The sequence below is a fragment of the Hyla sarda genome, chromosome 6 (assembly GCF_029499605.1).
Source record: "Hyla sarda isolate aHylSar1 chromosome 6, aHylSar1.hap1, whole genome shotgun sequence".
Lineage (NCBI taxonomy): Eukaryota > Metazoa > Chordata > Amphibia > Anura > Hylidae > Hyla > Hyla sarda.
This window is the reverse complement of record NC_079194.1, coordinates 127,734,164-127,755,311: the sequence shown is the minus strand read 5'-3', so window position 1 is coordinate 127,755,311 and position 21,148 is coordinate 127,734,164. Positions and strand designations below refer to the sequence as shown.

The window sequence follows — 21,148 nt, the reverse complement described above, 5'->3', positions numbered from 1 at the left end:
GGTCCGGAAAGAGACTTTTCAAGCTTTCACATGGGAAAAAAAACCCTGATTTATTAGTTTATAAATTGCTACCATGTTCAGCAAGTAATGTACAAATAATCTCATCGGATCAGTAATGGAAAGCCTAGAAGCTGGGGAAAGGGTGGGGTGCTACGACAATGAAGTGACCTAAGCAAAACAGGGCATGGGGCTCCTGATCACGGAATTAGTCACAGATGTAATTGACAGGATCTGGTTCTAGCCAAGGACATGCGGCCACGCATGGTCTTTTGGGATCAGAGATGCAAACAAAAAATAAATTACATCTTCACCATTAAGAAGCAACAAATGTCCTGTTATTGACCAATTATTTTGAATCCAAAGATTGCGAAATATAAAAAGAAATTTAAAGTAAATAAAAAAGAAAAATTAAAAGGGTACACTCTCCTATCCACAGGATAAGCGATAACAAGCTGACTGGTAGAGAGGTCCAACCATAAGGGCCCCCATCGATCCCAAGAGCAGGGACAAAATTTATACAGGGATAATTTATTACAAGGACAATTTTGTGCCCATTTACAGGATGGATAGGGGTGCAAGTGGACTCCCACCATTTACCTTACTGGCCCAGATAATGAGGAGAACAGATAATTTCTGAGAACACCACTTTAAAGTCAACCATATATACAGTTGAAACCAGAAGTTTACATAAACTATATAAAAAGAAAGTCCATGCAAATGTATGTAGAAACAGCGGCAGCCGTCACTGGCTATTATAGCTGTATGAATCAGCTCCTAGGGCTAGAAGCGGCATGCAGTCTGTGAAGAAAGTGCATATATGGTGGTGCTCAATCCAGAATAGCGTAGAAATGCAACATCATGTGTAGAAAAGATGATGGAGGCACTCACCAAATAAATTAAATGCTGTACTTTATTCTGTGGAAGACATACAAAAGGCAGGTGTAAACATGTGGGACGCCAAGTGGGTGATAGCTATTTCACGCTGATAGCGCTTCCTCAGACCACTCCCCCCTCACCTGTGTGTCTGGCTTAAATACTCTCTCCAGCTAGCACAGGTGGGGCGGGGCGGGGCGTTTACAATGTGAATTTAAAACCAATAAAGAATACACATTAAAAACAAAAGCAAAATTACTATGTGTTCAAAATACAAAAATGACAAAGAATTTTTTGCAAAGACTTTGAAAAGAATATATGAAATCATTGCACATATAAAAATATTCTTAAACAAAGACACTTAGGTCCAGTCTATCGTTCAATCCTAAATTGCCTTCTGCCCGTGTCTGAATAATCCATCTAGCCTCCTGTTGCAATAATAGTTTACGTTTATCAATACCTTCTCTTTCCCCCACTCTTTCAATACCAAAAAATACAAGAGATTTAATATTGTTCTCATAGGCCTCTGCCATATGATTAATGAATCTAGTTGAGCCTTTCTTAGTCTTCAAGGAATGGACATGCTCCCTAAATCTCTTATTCATGGAACGGATCATACATCCTATATAAACCCTCTCAATATGGAGATGACCCTGTATTTATGCAACAGTGGACTGAAATACATATCAAATATTCACTGGAGATGATACGATTGGTCATCTCCAGACATGAACAAGAATACATGGTCATAGTCGAGGACCTTAATAAAATTAAAACGGAACTCAAAGAGCGCTTCTCTGAAACACAATTCTTATCAATCCAAAAGAAAGGAGAAAAAGAGTACTAGCAGTCCGCGCAACAGTGAAAGAAGTAAAGCATGATAAGTTCATGCGAGACAAAGTGGACTTTGATGGCAATAACGTTTTTGAATCTAGCGGGACAGAGGATAGAGACACTGTTCAAACTGTACCTCCCAATGTGTCTTCTACAACATATGACCATCAATCAGCTGAAACCCTCCCTTTAGGAGAAGGAAGAGGATGAGGAGAGGGCAGCAGAGGAAGAAACAGTGGCCACAAGAGGAAGACGGTCTCCTGGAGGCAACAGGAGACTCCCTCCTGACACCACTTCTATGGGGGGTGAGCTATCTGTTATTAATTTTACTGATTTTACTATCTCCAAGGATGTAAAGACAGCTCTAACCAAGGGACTTAATTTCTGCCTAGTAGAGGACTTTGATTATGTGGGTTTTGTTATTGATCTATATAAATCTGTATGTAAATTTAATTTAAAAAAATTTTTTGCAAAAAAAAACAGTAAAGTATGATACCTGCCTAGAAGGTGAAATTGCAGCAGTTATAAGTCCCCTTGGGTTTAGCACTTGTAAAGAAGCGACAGAGGTAGAGAGAGTTCAAAGAAGAGCTACTAAACTAGTACATGGATTGCAGGATAAAACGTACCAGGAAAGGTTAAAGGACCTTAACATGTATAGCTTGGAAGAAAGAAGAGAGAGAGGGGATATGATAGACACTTTTAAATACATAAAGGGAATCAACACCTTAAAGGAGGAGAGGAGATTTAAAAGAAGAAAAACTACCACAAGAGGACATAGTTTTAAATTAGAGGGGCAAAGGTTTATGCAGTAATATCAGGAAGTATTACTTTACTGAGAGAGTAGTGGATGCATGGAATAGCCTTCCTGCAGAAGTGGTCGCTGCAAATACAGTGAAGGAGTTTAAACATGCATGGGATAAGCATAAGGCTATCCTTCATATAAGATAGGGCCAGGGACTATTCATAGTATTCAGATTATTGGGCAGACTAGATGGGCCAAATGGTTCTTATCTGCCGACACATTCTATGTTTCTAGAGGTAGAATTGAATTGTATTGATATTCTCATGGATTTACTAGGTGAGGAAGACAGCAGTGAGACAACTCCCTCCCCTGATACTCAGCTTTTTCCTGAGTTCACGGGAGGGACAAATTCTACTTTCTGTCCCCCAATCCAGACAGGTACCCCCCTTGACTTATTTTTCAAAAATGTATTGAAGGATATTCATGCTCTAAAATATCCAACTGAAACAATCTCTCCAAAGCCGAAATAGAAGCATTAGCGGTTTTGAGGAAAAGGGAACATGTCACAAAGAAGTCTGACAAAGGGGGCAATATAGTATTAATGTCTATTAATGTCTAGACAGTACTACTGCCAGGAAGCCTATAGACAGCTAAATGACAAGAAAAATGATTGTAGGTTATCAGGGAATCCAGTCCAGAGACTTACAAATAGATTACAGTCACTGCTGAGGTCGTACATGGAAAAAGGAGTGTTGTCAAAAAGAATTGCAGAAAAATCATTACCTAAAAAAAAAAATGGGGGGTTCAGCACATTGGTAATTTCCACCCAAGGTGCACAAAACCTTAGAGAACCCCCCCGAATGCCCCATTGTGTCCGGGGTGGGTTGTCTAAGAGAACCCTTATCTAAATTCATAGATTGGCTGCTCCGCCCATTACTAAGGGAGTTTCCCTCCTTGGTAAAGGATACTACTGAATTTTTACAAACTTTAGAAGGTATGGCTTGGCCAGAAAATTGCCTCTTAATGTCGATATACATTGAGAGTCTGTATACCAGCATACCCCAGGATAAAAGTGTGGCAGTAATTAGAGAAATTCTAAGAGATGCGGAGAAGAGCAGTCAATACATTGATTTTGTTTGTGATGCACTGGAATTTATCCTCACAGGGAATACCTTTCAGTTTGAAGATTCATGGTTTGCCCAGAAGGGGGGAGTGGCCATGGGGACACCGGTCGCGTGTACCCTGGCCAATCTTTACGTCGTGGTATTTGAAAAGAGATTTATTTTATCAGGCACAAATCCTTTTCTCAAATTTATCATTTGTTACAGGAGATTCTTGGACGATGTTTTCATCGTCTGGACAGACACAGAGTCCTCTTTTGGGGATGCCGTGTCTGCCCTAAATCGTTCCAACTACATGACTCTCCGCTTCACTTGGAAGATTGGCCGCCACGAACTAGAGTTCTTAGACGTATTGGTGAGACTGAAGGATGGTAATCTGAACACTGTAGGGTACAGGAAACTCACGACATGTAATGCCCTTTTACATTTTAATAGTTATCACACAGAACATGTCCGGAAGGCAGTGCCTTACGGGCAGTTTTTGAGGTTAAAGCGAATTAACAGTGAAAGTTCAGATTACTCCCTACAAGCCTCAGACTTACAATGGAGGTTATTAAATAGAGGCTATTTTTTGGTATTGAAAGAGAGGGGGAAAGAGGAGGTATTGATAAACGTAAACTATTATTGCAACAGGAGGCTAGATGGATTATTCAGACACGAGCAGAAGGCAATTTGGGACTGAACGATAGACTGGACCTAAGTGTCTTTGTTTAAGAATATTTTTATATGTGCAATGATTTCATATATTCTTTTCAGAGTCTTTGCAAAAAATTCTTTGTCAATTTTTGTATTTTGAACACACAGTAATTTTGCTTTTGTTTTTAATGTGTATTTTTTGGGGGTTTTAAATTCACATTGTAAACGCCCCACCCCACCTGTGCTAGCTGGAGAGAGTATTTGAAAAACTTTTTTTTTTTTTTTTAAATCAACTGGTGCCAGAAAGTTAAACAGATTTGTAAATTACTTCTATTAAAACATCTTAACCCTTCCTGTACTTATTAGCTGCTGAATACTACAGCGTAAATTCTTTTCTTTTTGAAACACAGAGCTGTCTGCTGACATCATGAGCACAGTGCTCTCTGCTGACATCTCTGTCCATTTTATGAACTGTCCAGAACAGCATATGTTTGCTATGGGGATTTCCTTTTACTCTGGACAGTTCCTAAAATGGACAGAGATGTCAGCAGAGAGCACTGTGCTCATGATGTCAGCAGACAGCTCTGTGTTTCAAACGGAAAATTTCCACTGTAGTATTCAGTAGCTGATAAGTAAAGGAAGGATTAAGATTTTTTAATAGAAGTACGGTAATTTACAAATCTGTTTAACTTTCTGGCACCAGTTGATTTAAAAAAAAAAAAAAAAGTTTTTCACCGGAGTACTCCTTTAAGCCAGACTCACAGGTGAGGGGGGAGTGGTCTGAGGAAGCGCTATCAGTGTGAAATAGCTATCACCCACTTGGCGTCCCACATGTTTACACCTGCCTTTTGTATGTCTTCCACAGAATAAAGTGGAAGGAGTGCCTCCTTCAAAAAATCATCTTTTCTACACACTATATAAAAAGACACATGCATGTTTTTCTCACAATTTAACATTAAATCAGAATAAACCTTATTCATTTTAGGTCAATTAGGATTACTTCCCCGGATATTCACAGAGCCGACCTGAAATAATCTGAACTTTACAACATCTTTACAGCCGGATCTATGTTATCACATTGTAACCTGGTCTTTTTAATATGTAATAACTCTATTTATTATTCTATGTACTTTTGTTTTCTTATTCTCAAATATCTGTTTTAAAGAAAAATTCTTTAATAATAAAAGTTATAAAAAAAAATAAAATAAAAGGATTACCAAAATTATTTATATTTGCCAAATGCCAGAATAATGAGAGAAATAATTTTTTAAGGCATTTTTATTACTTTCTGCAAAGTCAAAAGTTTACATACACTAGGATAACTATGCCTTCGACCCCTGCTGGGGACCCCCGGGATCGCCGCTGCGGCACCGTGCTATCATTACTGCACAGAGCAAATTCACTCTGTGCGTAATGACGGGCGATACAGGGGACGGAACAGCGTGACGTCATGGCTCCACCCCTCGTCACATCACGGCCCACCCCCTTAATGCAAGTCTATGACAGGGGGCGTGACGACCACCACGCCCCCTGCCATAGACTTGTATTGAGGGGGCGGGTCGTGATGTCATGAGGGGCGGAGCCGTGAAGTAACGATGCTTGTATTGCCCGTCATTACGCGCAGAGCGTGGCGATCTGACATCTTATCCACCATTCCTTTGGATAGGGGATAAAATGTCAAGGGGCGGAGTACCCCTTTAAGGACACAGACCATTTTATTTTTTGCATTTTCATTTTAAAATTCATAACTCTTTAATATTTCCATTCACAGACCAGTATGAGGGCTTGTTTTTTGTGACCAGTTGAACTTTGTAATGACATCACAAATTTTACCCTAAAATGTATGGTATACCCCCCAAAAAAACGCTGTACACTTTATGGTAAAACTGACATGTTTTCTTTATTCTCTGGGTCGATACAATTAAAATAATACCCATGGTTACTTACATTTCTATTATTGTACTGCTTTTAAAAAAATTCTCAAACTTTTTTTTACAAAATCAGTATGTTTAAAATTGCCCTATTTTGACCACCTCTAACTTTCTTATTTTTCCGTATTCAGGGATATGTGAGGGCTCATTTTTTGCACCATGATCTGTAGTTAGTACCAAGTTTGCACCTATGTGACTTTTTGATTGCTTATTATAACATTTTTTGCAGTTTGATGTGACAAAAAAAGCTGAACTTTTTTTTTTTTTTTTACGTTTACGCCGTTCCCGTAGGGGATAATTAATGGGGTATTTCAGGAATTTTTTTTATTTGACTATGCTACAGGGGCTGTAAAGTTAGTGTAGTTCATAATATAATGTCTGTACCTGTATTTAACAGTTTTCTCACAATTCTTCTGTGATTTTCGCCCCAATATTTATTTTCAACAACATACACAATTACTGTTGTCTCAGATTTTTCCCAGCTTGCAATGCGGCCGAGACCTGACTCACTAGTCAGCTGATGACAGGAAGCCTGTCTGCTTCAATCGGTGGAGCGATTGCTTGGTGGGAGAGGGATCTACAACTAATGCAACAGCTGTAGGAATCCTGATTGAAAACCACAGGTCTTTTGATGGATGCAGTTCATTTATGTTTCAATGGGTGGGGTGGCTGATGTGTGGGAGGGAGGAAAATGGAAGATTTGTAGTAAAAAAAAGAAAAGTCAAACAGGAAATACCCGTTAACAAAACGCTAGCCACAGTATTATGGTAATCTCACAAAATAGCCATTTAGCCCCAAGACAAGTGCTGATCCTTCTTAAGCATGTCCATTACTATCTGCCAGGTACGTACTAAAATCACCTTATGGTGGATAACCCCTTTAACATTATATTTTTATAGTTTGGACATTTATGTACGCATCAATACCAAATATGTTTAATTTTTTTTTTATGCTTTTGTGTATTAATATGGGGAAAAGGGGTGAAATGCACACAGGAACAAAGATCTACATTTTTGGAGACATGTCCTGTGGTCTGACAAAACTAAAATTGAACTGTTTGGCCATAATGACCATCGTAACGTTGGGAGGAAAAAGGGAGAAGCTTGGAAGCCTAAGAACACCATCCCAACTGTGAAACAAAGGGGTGGCAGCATCATGTTGTGGGATTGTTTTGCTGCAGGAGGGACTGGTGCACAAAATAGATGGCATGAAGTGAAAAAAAGATTATGTGGCAATACTTAAGCAACATCTCAAGAAATCAGCCAGGAAATTAAAGCTTGGGCAGAAATGGGTCTTCCAAATGGACAGTGACCCAAAGCATACTGCCAAACTGATTACAAAGTGGCTTAAGAATAACAAAGCCAATGTTTTGGAGCGGCCATCACAAAGCCCTGATCTCAATCCTATTGAAAAAGTATGGGCAAAGCTGAAAAGGCAGGTGCGAGCAAGGTGACCTACAAACATGGTTCAGTTACACCAGTTTTGTCAGGAGTGTACCAAGGAACAAGGGGCCGTCATTGATAGTTGATATGTGTCACCGAGGTTCCTGGCCTCAGTGAGATAAGAGCCGGTTTTTCTCTAGTGTCAGTGTTTCAGATTGCAGTATGACACTTCAGCTTGTCAGTATGGCTGTAAAGCTGATCCGGGATGTCTTTTACTGGGAATAGTCAGAGTTCTGGGTGGGTGACTATTCCCCACGTTCCATGCCGGGTCTTATAAAGCAGTCAGCACTGTCAGGTGTGTCGTGTGTGTCTGACCTCCATCTGATAGTGAAGCTGTGGAGTCCACTGAGCTGAGGGCTAAAGACTGCAAACAGGCATGCAGGCTGCCTGGAAGTCTGCCAGTGCACTTTTCTGTGGCTGAGCATTTAGCCGGGTGTGAACCGACCCCTAGGATTCCAGGTGAACTTTGTTTTACTGTGTATGAAAAAGACTTATGTTTTGCCGAGTGTGAATTAAACACTGAAGTTTGATTTACAACATGGTTCCTTGCCTCTAAACTGTGTCCGCTAACCTGACTACAAGAGCAAATCCCCATCGGAGGAATAGGCCAAAATTCCTACCAAATATTGTGAGAAGCTTGTCATACAGTTTAAGGGCAATGCTATTAAATAATAATGAAATGAATGTAAACTTTTGACTTTGAAGAAAGTAATAAAAATGTCTTAAAAATTATCTCTCTCTCACTATTCTGGCATTTGGCAAGTATAAATAATTTTGGTAATCCAAATTGACCTAAAATGGGTAAGGTTTATTCTAATTTCATGTCAGATTGTGAGAAAAACATGCATGTGTGTCTTTTTATATAGTGTATGTAAACTTCTGGTTTCAACTGTATATATATTTGTTTTTATATACTTACATTTATATTTACATACTAAGTGTTATTTTACCTTTTTTTGCAGCAATAAAAACTTTTAGGAAAAGGGAAACAAGAGGTAAGACTAAATTAAAAATAAATTTACTTAAAGGGTACTTCTCATCAAAAAAACTTTTGATATGTTATAGATTAATGTATGCAGAATACATTTTAAATTGCATGTTATTAAAAAATATGCTTCTTTCTATTTAATTTTCCACTTTGAAGAAATGACCACTAGGGGTCTCCCTACTAGTCCTGGCAGCAAGTATTTCAGACTCATGCTGGAGTCCTAAACACTACGAGCTGCCAGTCTGCTTTGTTCACAAAGGAGAACACTCAGAGCTGCCAGCCTGCTTTGTTCACAGCCTGTTTGGCTGTGAACAAAGCAGGCTGGCAGCTCTGAGTGTTTAGGACTCCAGCATGAGTCAGAAATGCTTGCTGACAGGACTGATCGGGAAAAATACAATAGAAAGAAGCATATTTTTCATTAACATGCTATTGGAAAGTTATTCAACATTCATTAATCTAAAATATATCAAAAGTTTATTTAATGAGAGGTACCCTTTAAAATGATAAACAATAATTTGGGCGTTTCTAGCTACAAGAATACCCCTTGTTTATTTGCTCCATATTAAGAGCCCCACCAAAAGGAAATATTATATGACAACATTTTCTAAAAGTAGCCTCAACATAATAGGAAATACACTAAACATTGATAGCTTCTGAATCTTAGGGATACACTTCCGTGGTCTGTTCAGCCTCCACTGACGCAGTAAACTATGCTTGCAGGATACATCCCCTTCTCCACATATAGCATTTCAGGGACAGAGGTTTATTGCATTTAGAGGGACAGAGGTCAGGCCCACAGGGATCTATAAATTATCGGCTGCGTTCTCTCTCCTCAGCAGTAATCAGGGATACCCAATCCTGTGCAATTCTCTATAAGCCTGGGGTTAATACGCTTATTGGTAAAAGCTGAAAACATAACTACTGTTTGTACCTGATTTGGGATGTAGTGAGTCACATTGTGCATTGTACATATGCACAAACTCCTGGTGCCTCCTGATCATCTGCTTCTTGGACCCATGAGTGGACAGCCCAACCTCCTTCAATCTCTTCCTTAAGTCCCTCTCTGAAAGGAGATTGTACACAACTTTGGCCACAGGTTTCCGCTTTTGAACTGAACTGTAAAAAAATAAAATAACAGTGAACTGAACATATAAAGAAAAAATACTCAGACTTCAGATCATAAGTGACATCATCTTGTATGAAATCTTTTTTCTACATAGTTACTAAGTCACATAATTAAATAGGCACTGTCAAATATAAAAAATAATTGATATGTTGTAGATCTTGGCAAAACAATAGTTTTTCTAATATACTTCTTTAAAAAAATTCACATTTTATTAAGGAAAACTGCCTTTGAAAATCCCACCACTAGGGGTCCACATACCTCCTGAGACACTGATGAGTCCCACAGCAGCATGAGCGTGTCCAAGGGTCATGGACATGAGATGGCTGATTGACAAGGCTGCAGAAGAAACACAGCCTGCAGCAACACAGAGTTTTACCAAACATGTCCCTCCAGCTGTTGCAAAACTTCAACTCCAAGCATGCCTGGACCGTAAAAGGTTGTCTGGGCATGCTGGGAGTTGTAGTTTTGCAAAAGCTGTAGGCACACAGCTGAATGAAACACTGCAGCAAAAAAGAGTTATCCAAACACTGTTCCAAAAGTACAAATCCCAGCATTACAGGACTGCCAAAGGATGTCACATATGAATGACACAGGAAGATCTAAGTTATACACTGACCATATTGTCTCTGGTGGTAGAGTACAGGCATTTACCAATATTCATTGTGTGTGTGTGTGTGTGTGTGTGTGTGTGTGTGAGTCTGTGTACAGCATAAATCCAGAGAAGAAAGCAGGGCTGCCAGGCTCCTGAGAGCAGTGAGTCAGCAGAGTAAAGGAGGGGGAGAAGTAATCACAGTGCAGGCAAAAAAGGGACACACCCCTCCTTTGGTGAGATAAAAAAAAGACATTGAGCAGCTGTAATATGCCATTTTTCAGTGAAGTATGGGTGACAGAGACATTTTTTTTTTTTTTGCGGGATCGGGCTTTAAGGGTTATTCCTATCATAACTTATGATATTATCAATAGGATATGCTATAACATTAAGATCAATAGGGGACCAACTTCTGGGATTACTGCTAATTCTGGAAATAGAAAAATATAAATACTTTAGACAGGAGATGGCCAGGAGTTAAGCTGTGCAGGAAAAGACTTTGAAGGAGATGTGATGCAAAGAAAAGGGGTTATCCAGGAATAAACTTTTTTATATATATATATATATCTATATATCAACTTGTAAAATACTTCTATTAAAAAAATATTAATCCTTTCAGTACTTATGAGCTTCTGAAGTTAAGGTTGTTCTTTTCTGTCTAAGTGCTCTCTGATGACACGTGTCTCGGGAACCGCCCAGTTTAGAAGCAAATCCCCATAGCAAACCTCTTCTAAACTGGGCGTTTACCGAGACACGTGCCATCGGAGAGCACTTAGACAGAAAAGAACAACCTTAACTTCATAAGCTCACAATGGTTGCCCGGGCTTGCTGGGAGTTGTAGTTTTGAAACCTCTGGAGGTCCGCAGGTTGAAGACCACTGAGGGCGGATGATGAGAAGAGGATGATGAAGGGGGGGTGTGGGATGATGACAAGAGGATGATGAAGGGGGGGTGGGATGATGAAGGGGGGTGGGGATGATGACAAGGGGATGATGAAGGGGGGGTGTGGGATGATTACAAAGGGATGATGAAGGGGGGTGGGGATGATGACAAGGGGATGATGAAGGGGGTGGGGATGATAAGGGGATGATGAAGGGGGGATGTGTGGGATGATGACAAGGGGATGATGACAGGTGATGATGATGAGGGTCTGGATGATGACAGGCGGTGATGATGATGAGGATGTTAATGACGGGTCTGGATGATGACAGGGGGGATGATGTATTTCCCACCCTAGGCTTATACTCGAGTCAATAACTTTTCCTGGGATTTTGGGTTGAAATTAGGGGTCTCGACTTATACTCGGGTCGGCTTATACTCGAGTATATACTATATATATATATATATATATATATATATATATATATATATATATATATATATATATATATATATATATATACTAAAATCATTATCCTTACCATCCCCGGGGGACGTTTGTGCCCCCAGGGATGGTGAAGATATTAAGTTATAAAGTCCCCCCGGCCCCTGCCCACATCATCGCTCTGCTCCGTCTGCTTAGGGAGCAGAGCGATGACGCGAGCCATCATTTAAGCCATCGGGGCGGGGCCACAGCGAACGGAGCTGGTTAGTGTAAGTCCCCACCCAGGGGACAACTGGCAGAAACTTCAACCGCGAATGGTGAGGATAATAATTTTAGCATATATAATGCTTTGTCGAGCGTTATATATGCTAAAATCTGCTCATTGGTTCCCTTTAAAGATAAACAATCTGATTTAAGCTAAGGTCAGCTTTCATTTTACCAAAGCTCAATAAAGGGGTACTCTGCCCCTAGATATCTTATCCCCTACTCAAGAATAGGGGATGAGATGTCTCCTGCAGCCCCCTAGTCATCTGCAGCACGGAGCCAAAGTTCGCTCTGTGTCTGATGACTCACGATACAGGGACGGCAGTTTGTGATGTCAAGGCCCCGCCCCATCATGACGTCTGACCTGCCCCGTTAATGCAAGTCTATGGGAGGGGTGTGGTCGCTGTCACGTCCCCTCCCATAGACTTGCATAAAGGGGGCAGGGCCGTGACATCACAAACAGCCGGCGTATTGTGAGTCATCAGGCACAGAGCAAACTTCGGCTCCATGCTGCAGATGACTGGGGGGCTGCAGGAGAGATTGCGGGGTCCCCAGCGGTGGGACACCCGCGATCAGACATCTTATCCCCTATCCTTGAATAGGGGATAAGATGTCTAGGGGCAGAGTACCCCTTTACTACCCCAAATGTACTAACTAAACAGTTCTCAATTCAAATAAAGGCTTAGAACAGTTTTAAAAACAAGCTGGAAAGTTGGCTGGGAAAAAAAGAAAAATAATTTTTGCCTGGCAATGCTGCCTAATATTTGTAGACAGCAAGAGAAGCAATTCTGGTACACAAATACATTTTCCTCAAAAACCATCCTCCGACAGAGAAACCATTCAAAAATTAATGATGCAGAAAAATAAAAATGACATTCGCTGTTCTGAGCTTTGAATCCACCAGAAATAGCATTATAATGCAGCGTGCGTATTCTAAGGAAAAGTTCAAGAAATAATGCACCACCTTGCAGACTTTAAAGCCACTGTGTCTAAATTCCATGGTTCACAGGGTTAACAGATGCTGACACATTCCGGATGTAATGTCATTGGTGCAGTGTATTTTATCCAAGGTGCATTATCATAAAAAAAAACTTCAGAGATTCATAGTGTACAGACATGTACATATAGGGGGAGATTTATCAGCCAGTGTGCAGCCACTTCACAGTATTTTTTTCTTTGCTGTGTTTTTGGCTTCTGTGTGCAAAATTTATCAAAACGGTGCAGGACGTTGATAAATTTTGCACGAATAAAAAATACCCTCAGAACTTGCTCTAGGAAGTCATTTTTCTAAGGCAAGGCAGAAGCAGTATGCAGTAAGGTCACACATAGTGTATATGCAGCATATTTTATGCTGAGCAAAATCCTCTGCATATTCTCCTATGAGCAGACATGTAGGGATACCCACAGCAGCCCTGTGCGTGCTGAGTGGTATGGAGGCGGGGCAAGTGTACCAACGTGACAATGAGGCACAGGCCTGCCTACAAACCTCACATGCTGCCCTGAAGTGGCCCTGTGTGTCTGCTCATAGGAGAATACGTGGTGTATTTACTGCTGCGCCCCATGAAATCTGCTGCATTTACACTACATGTGACCACTCTAATATTGACATATTATTCTTGATCTTACAAATGGGCAGTCACTATAAATTTCCTTAAAATGCACAACATTTTTTTGTGTAAGGTACTGGAATTCATAAGCACTAGTGGCATCAGAAAGGGAAGTGTGTCCAACATGCAAGTTATGATAATGTTTGTTTAATTTATTGTTTAATTTATTTATCAATGATATAGAGGATGGTATTAGCAGCTCTGTTTCTATCTTTGCAGATGACACCAAGCTTTGTAGCACAGTACAGTCTATAGAGGATGTGTGTAGGTTACAAGATGACTTGGATAGACTAAGTGTTGGGGCATCCACTTGGCAAATGAGGTTCAATGTGGATAAATGTAAAGTTATGCATCTGGGTACTAATAACCTGCATGCGTTGTATGTCTTAGGTGGGATTAAACTGGCAGAGTCACTGGTAGAGAAGGATCTGGGTGTACTTGTGGATCACAGACTACAGAATAGCATGCAATGTCAGGCTGCTGCTTCCAAAGCCAGCAGGATATTGTCATGTATAAAAAGAGGCATGGACTCAAGGGACAGGGACATAATACTCCCCCTTTATAAAGCATTGGCACGGCCTCACCTGGAATATGCTGTTCAGTTTTGGTCGCCTGTCCATAAAAGGGACACTGCGGAGCTGGAAAGGGTGCAGAGACGCGCGACTAAACCAATATGGGGCATGGAACATCTTAGCTATGAGGAGCGATTAAAGGAGTTACAATTGTTTAGTCTTGAGAAGAGACGTTTAAGGGGGGATATGATAAACGTATATAAGTATATTAATGGCCCATACAAAAAATATGGAGAAAAACTGTTCCAGGTTAAACCCCCCCCAAAGGACGAGGGGGCACTCCCTCCGTCTGGAGAAGAAAAGGTTTAGTCTAAAGGGGCGACACGACTTCTTTACCATAAGAACTGTGAACTTATGGAACAGTCTACCTCAGGAACTGGTCACAGCAGGAACAATTAATAGCTTTAAAACAGGGTTAGATACATTTCTGGAACAAAATAACATTAATGCTTATGCAGAATTATAAAACTACATCCCTTCCCCTTATCCCCTTACACCCTTCCCTTCAATTCCCTGGTTGGACTTGATGGACGTAGGTCTTTTTTCAACCATACTAACTATGTAACTATGTTGGTGCTATATCTGTGACCACAGATTCATGTATCCTACGATAATTATAATAATTCTTCCCATTAGTTGCATAGCTGCAAATTAATTATTTTATCTAATGCACTTTCCAATTAATATTTTGTTGCATATCTGTTTTTTGACTAAATATACAACTATGGTCAGATGCTATTACAGTTCTAGTGCTCTAAAAACTGTGTACAGCCCCTGGTTAATTCTAAGCTCTGCTCATCTTACAGCACAGGTCTACAATGCATTCTGCTTCAATCAAAAACATGCAGGTTTTCTTCATCGATCTGCACTCAATGGGGGGGATTTATCAAAACCTGTGCAGAGGAAAAGTTGACCAGTTGACCATAGCAACCAAAGATATTTTGGGGCTCACCCTATATAAAAATATAAAATTATAATATATAATAAATATATATATATATATATATATTTATTTATTTTATCTTGAGGTGCTTGTGTTGCACGTAACCCTTCGTGCCAAAAGAAAAAGGTAATTATAAAATACTGAGACTACAGACTATATATATATATATATATATATATAAAGTGTAGAAAAATTATGCATAAAAATATGGCTAGTTATACGCACAAAATTATTTGAAAGCAATGATTTATTCAAATGCGATAAATAAGTGTATTGGCAAGGGCCCTGCTTAGACACTTATCGCATTTTAATAAATATCATTGCTTTCAAAAAAATTTGTGCGTATAACTAGCCCAATTTATTAGTTTTTAAACACTATATATATTTATATACATATCCGGAGGTCTGTATTCTCTGTATTTTATAATTACTTTTTTCTTTCATTCTTAGCAAGGCTTCTGAAAAATAAAAGAAGCTATCTGATTGGTTGCTATGGGCAACTTCTCATTTACACAGGTTTTGATCCATCTCCCCCAATGCCTCATAATGCGAAAACTGAATTCTAGAAATTACTGAAAGTAAATTCCTGCAAGTTTATTGAAAAAGGTAAAAATGAAATTTCACATGAAAATAAGTATTCATACCTCTTGCAATGAAGGGGAACTCTGGTACTTTTGTTCTTCTCACGATAAGTGCATGTTGGCGGGGGCTCCAACTACTGGGACCCCCCACGATCTCCCGCCTGGTGCCCTGGTGTTGTGAAGATTTTTGTTCAGAACACCAGTCCTCCTTATGCACAGAGTGGTGGTGGTCGGCAAGCCCTCTCCATGCACTGTCTATGGGAGAGCTGGGGATACATGAGCACTGTACTTCTGTATCTCCGGGTCTCCCATATACAGTGCATGGAGGGCGCGTGTTCTAAACAAAAATCTTGAGAACACCAGGTGCAGGGCAGGAAATTGCAGAGGATCCCAGCGGTTGTACTCCCCGCGATCATATACTTACCCCCTACCATGTGGTTTGGGGATAAGAACAAAAGTACCCCTTTAACCTCTGGAAAAACCCAATATTTTTTATCATCTTTGAGATGCTTTTACACTTTGATTGGAGACACATGTGGTAAATTCAGTTAATTGGACATGATTTGGAAATACTCTCTCCAAAGGAAACAGCAACAATCGCCAGGTCCAGTATAGTAGCAAACTGATATTTATTGCATCAATAACAGCAACGTTTCGGCTAAAAGTGAGCCTTTCTCAAGCATTTGGAAATACACAGACCTGTCTATACTGTGTAAGGTCTCACAGCTGAGAAAAATCAAGCCATGGGGCAGAACTAACTGTAGGGCTTAAAGATTGTGTAAAGCCACAAACCTGAAGAAGAGTACAAAACGTTTTCATGTTGTACATTTTGACAAAACATTAACGTTCTAATATACTTCAAAGAAAAGCATATCTCCTTTTTAGGAAAGAAAGGAAGGACGGACGAACGAACGAGACTAGAAGTCCCCATCCGGTCATGAACATAATTCTGTCTGGCTGCACTGTCAATTTTGTCCCAACTAAAGCACATGCATGGACAAAGTCCAGTAAGTGGGGGCAGTCCTCTGTGCTCACTCCTGTCCTGTCTGAAATCCGAAAGGAGGAGTTAGGCTGGGTTCACACTACGGTTTGTAACTACGGTTCCCGTATACGGCTGGGAGAAGGGGTGGGCGGGGCTTAATCACGGTGTCCGCACTCAACCGTATTCAGGAACCGTATTTAATGCATGTCTATGAGCCGACCGGAGTAAACCGCAGCCTCCGGTCGGCTTTGTTTTCGGCCATATGCAGTTTCCCAACCGTAGGCAAAAACGCGGTCAGCCACGTTTTTGCCTGCGGTCGGGAAACCGCATACGGCCGAAAAAGCAGCCGACCGGAGGCTGCGGTTCACTCCGGTCGGCTCATAGACATACATTAACTACGGTTCCCGAATACGGCTGAGTGCGGGCGCCGTGATTAAGCCCCGCCTACCCCGTATACGGGAACCGTAGTTACAAACCGTAGTGTGAACCCAGCCTTACAAAGCAGCCTGCAGTGACTGGATAAAGTAACCCAGCACAGCAGACTCATGGAGAAAGTGAATGAATAGTGAATGAGGGTGGGTTCAGCGCTCATCTGTGACATATCCTTTCCTGAGCAGTGGATGTCAAAATGAGTTAAATAGCAGATGGGAGGTATTTGTGAGACAAACACAAAAGCCGGAATCATAAAAAAGACATGTAAAGCATCTGTATGACCTAGTGAGTAAAATATATTAGCATTATTTTTATTCTTTAATATGACAGGTACACTTTAAATAAAAGATATTTGGAACAACCAGGACTTTTCCTAGAGCTGGCTGCCCACCATATCAAGCTATCAGAGAAAAAGGGCCTTGCTAATAGAGGTGACTAAGGATCCAATGGTGACTCTGGCTTGGCTCCAAAGACACATGAATCCCACCCAGAATTTGCCAAAAAAAAAAATAAAAAATAAAGCCCCTTAAGGACAAGATGATCTGATGGACCGTTTTCAGGCCTTAATTCTAAGCATCACGTCTGGAGGAAAAAAAAAAAACATGCCATGATCATCACCTACCCAATATTATCGCTCCAGTAAAGCATGGTGATAACAGCAACATGCTGTGGAGGTGTTTTTTTTTTGCAGCTGGGACAGAGACTGGTCAGGGTTGAGTGGAAGGCAAATGGAGCAAAGCACATAGATATTCTACCCCTAACCAGAATGTTCTGGTCCTCATACTGGGCCAATGGTACACCTTCCAACAAGACAATGGAGGATATTTATCATAACCTGTACAGAGGAAAAGTTGACCAGTTGACCATGCTTCTTTCATTTTGAATAGGCCTCTGAAAAATAAAAAAAAGCAATCTGATTGGTTGCTATTGGCAACTGGTCAACGTTTCCTTTGAACAGGATTTGATAAATCTACCCCAATGACCATAAGCACACAGACCAGACACCACAGGAGTGGCTTAGGGACAACTCTGGCTGGTCCACTCATGGACATTCACAAAGTCCTGACTTGAATCTATTTGAACAACTCCTGAGACCTCAACATGGTTTTTAATGACTATTCCCATCTAATCTGAAAGAGCATGAGAGGATCTGCAGAGTAGAATGGCAAAAATGCCCGAGTCAAGGTGGGGAAACCTTGTGGCATCAACCCCCCAGAAGACAAGACACTGTAAACGCTGTCAGAGGGGCTTCAACTAAGTACTGTTGAGGGTATGAATACTTATGTCAATGCAAAAGATTTTAGTTTTTTTATATCTTTTCAGAAAACTAGCAAAGCTTAATAAAATTCAGTTTTCACTTTTTCATTATGGGGTATTGAAAGCAGAATCATGGGGGGGAAAAATGTAATCCTTTGTTTTCCATTTTAGCACAAGGTAGCAACATAACAAAATGTGAAATGGGGTGGAAGAAGTTCCAAATGCATTATATGTCTAGAGTAGTCTCCAATGTATACCTCCGATATATGGCCATAATCTAAGCCACTGTCTAGCAACAGACTAGAATAGATGACAAAATTGGCCAAATTATTAAACAAATATATGTATTTTTTTGCTGTGTCCCATTGCATAGGGAAGCAAAGTCTGCTTCACATTCCAGTATGCTGTCCCCAGATGGTGGCCAAAAGAAAACTATTTTAGCTTCTGTCAGAGGAAAGGAGGGCTATGACATGCACCGAATGTGTGCACAAAAATGTGACATGCACACAGAATTATTTAAGACATAAGAAGTGGCTGCAAGCAGACTTTTGAAATAGGACAACAACATGCCACAGAATTATAGTAAATCACGTAAGAAAGTTGGTGAAAAGTTGCAAATAAAAATTCTGTGCTTTGAACGTGTTGAAGTCTTTGTTTAAAAATAAATAAAGACAACAAAAACCTGTCTATAGTCCCAGTTGTATGGGTAGATCAACCATACCTGTTCATCTGTTCGCAGTCAACCTCTGGCTGGCACATTGGAATGTAACTCCTGTTTGCACAGCACGACAGATTTTTTACATCTGGTTACTCTGCAGACACTGAATTCGCAAAAGCAAAAAAAAAAAGTTCTTACTGGTAATTCAGTTTCTAGGAGTCCAGGAGTCTAGGAGTTCTAGTACAGGAAAGGATTCTCCCTGCCACAAAATCATCAGTAAATAACCATTTCATCAGAAAATAACCATAGACCTAAAAAACACAATATACACACAAAGGAGGGATATACAGTCATGATCGTAAATATTGGAACCCCTGAAATTTTTCAAGAAAACAAAGTATTTCTCACAGAAAAGGATTGTAGTAATACATGTTTATTCCCTTTGTGTGTATTGGAACTAAACCCAAAAAGTTATTTCAGCTATTTTTTCCAAAGGGTGTGCAACCAAATATTAAAGGGTTACTCCGCTCCCCAGCGTCCGGAACATTGAGTTCCTGAACACTGTGTGCGGGCTTCCGCGTTCACGCCCACCCCCTCATTACGTCACGCCCCGTCATGTGACGTCACGTCCCGCCCCCTCAATGCCAGTCTATGGCGGGCCTGAACACGGAAGCCCGCACACAGCGTACAGGAACTCAATGTTCCGGTATGACGTGGAATTCTGCGGATGCTGGGGAGCGGAGTAACCCTTTAATATTTGGTTGCACACCCTTTGGAAAAAATAACTGAAATCAGTTGCTTCCTATAACCATCAATAAGCTTCTTACACCTCTCAGCCGGAATGTTGAACCACTCTTCCTTTGCAAACTGCTCCAGGTGTAAGGGTGCCTTTTCCCAACAGCAATTTTAAGATCTCTCCCCAGGTGTTCAATAGGATTTAGATCTGGAGTCATTGCTGTCCACTTCAGAACTCTCCAGCACTTTGTTGCCATCCATTTCTGGGTGCTTTTTGACGTATGTTTGGGGTCATTGTCCTGCTGGAAGACCCAAGATCTCGGATGCAAACCCAGCTTTCTGACACTGGGCTGTACAGTGCGACCCAAAATCCGTTGGTAATCCTCAGATTTCGTTATGCCTTGCACACATTCAAGGCACCCAGTGCCAGAGGTAGCAAAACAACCCTAAAACATAATTAAACCTCCACCATATTTCACTGTAGGTACTGTGTTCTTTTCTTTGTAGGCCTCATTCCTTTTTCGGTAAACAGTAGAATGATGTGCTTTACCAAAAAAACTCTATTTTATTTTCATCTGTGCACAAGACGTTTTCCCAGAAGGATTTTGGCTTACTCAAGTTCATTTTGACAAAATGTAGTCTTGCTTTTTTATGTCTCTGTGTCAGCAGTGGGGTCCTCCTGGGTCTCCTGCCATAGCGTTTCATTTCATCTAAATGTCGATTGATAGCTTGCGCTGACACTGATGCTCCCTGAGCCTGCAGGACAGCTTGAATATCTTTGGAACTTGTTTGGGGCTGCTTATCCACCATCTGGACTATCCTGCCTTGACACCTTTCATCAATTTTTCTCTTCTGTCCATGCCCAGGGAGATTAGCTACAGTGCCATGGGTTGCAAACTTCTTGATAATGTTGCACACTGTGGACAAATGCAAATCTAGATCTCTGGAGATGGATTTGTAACCTTGAGACTATTGATATTTTTCCACAATTTTGGTTCTCAAATCCTCAGACAGTTCTCTTCGCCTCTTTCTATTGTCCATGCTTAGTGTGGCCCACACAGACACACAATGCAAAGACTAAGTGAACTTCTCTCCTTTTTATGTGCCCACACCTGCTACTTGCCCCAGGTGAGTTTAAAGGAGCATCACATGCTTGAAACAATTTAATTTTTCCACAATTTTGAAAGTGTGCCAATAATTTTGTCCAGCCCATTTTTGGAGTTTGGTGTGACATTATGTCCAATTAGCTTTTTTCCTCCCTATTTTGGTTTAGTTCCAATACACACAAAGGGAATAAACATGTGTATAGCAAAACATGTGTTACTGCAATCCTTTTCTGTGAAAAATACTTCATTTACTTGAAATATTTCAGGGGTGCCAACATTTACGGCCATAATTGTATGAGGATTACTAGAAACCAAATTGGTAAAAAAATTATTAGATTCTACCAAGTCATCCTTCCTGACGGCACCACAGGAGAATACCAAATGACCATCTTAGGGTGGGAACACT

The 21,148-nt window shown here is 40.5% G+C and overlaps 1 protein-coding gene across 9 annotated transcripts in view; it reads right to left on the bottom strand.

The window, feature by feature from the left end:
- RAD18 (RAD18 E3 ubiquitin protein ligase) overlaps window positions 1-21,148 on the bottom strand; it is a 577,293-nt gene that overhangs the window by 309,601 nt on the left and 246,544 nt on the right. For all 9 annotated transcript variants that reach the window (XR_008845017.1, XM_056524992.1, XM_056524991.1 and 6 more), the window contains one exon: window positions 9,499-9,683. Coding sequence is in view for 8 of the 9 variants with exons in the window: in XM_056524992.1 (XP_056380967.1) it covers window positions 9,499-9,683 (185 nt within the window). In the remaining variant the exon portion in view is untranslated. The remainder of the gene's footprint in view (window positions 1-9,498; window positions 9,684-21,148) is intronic.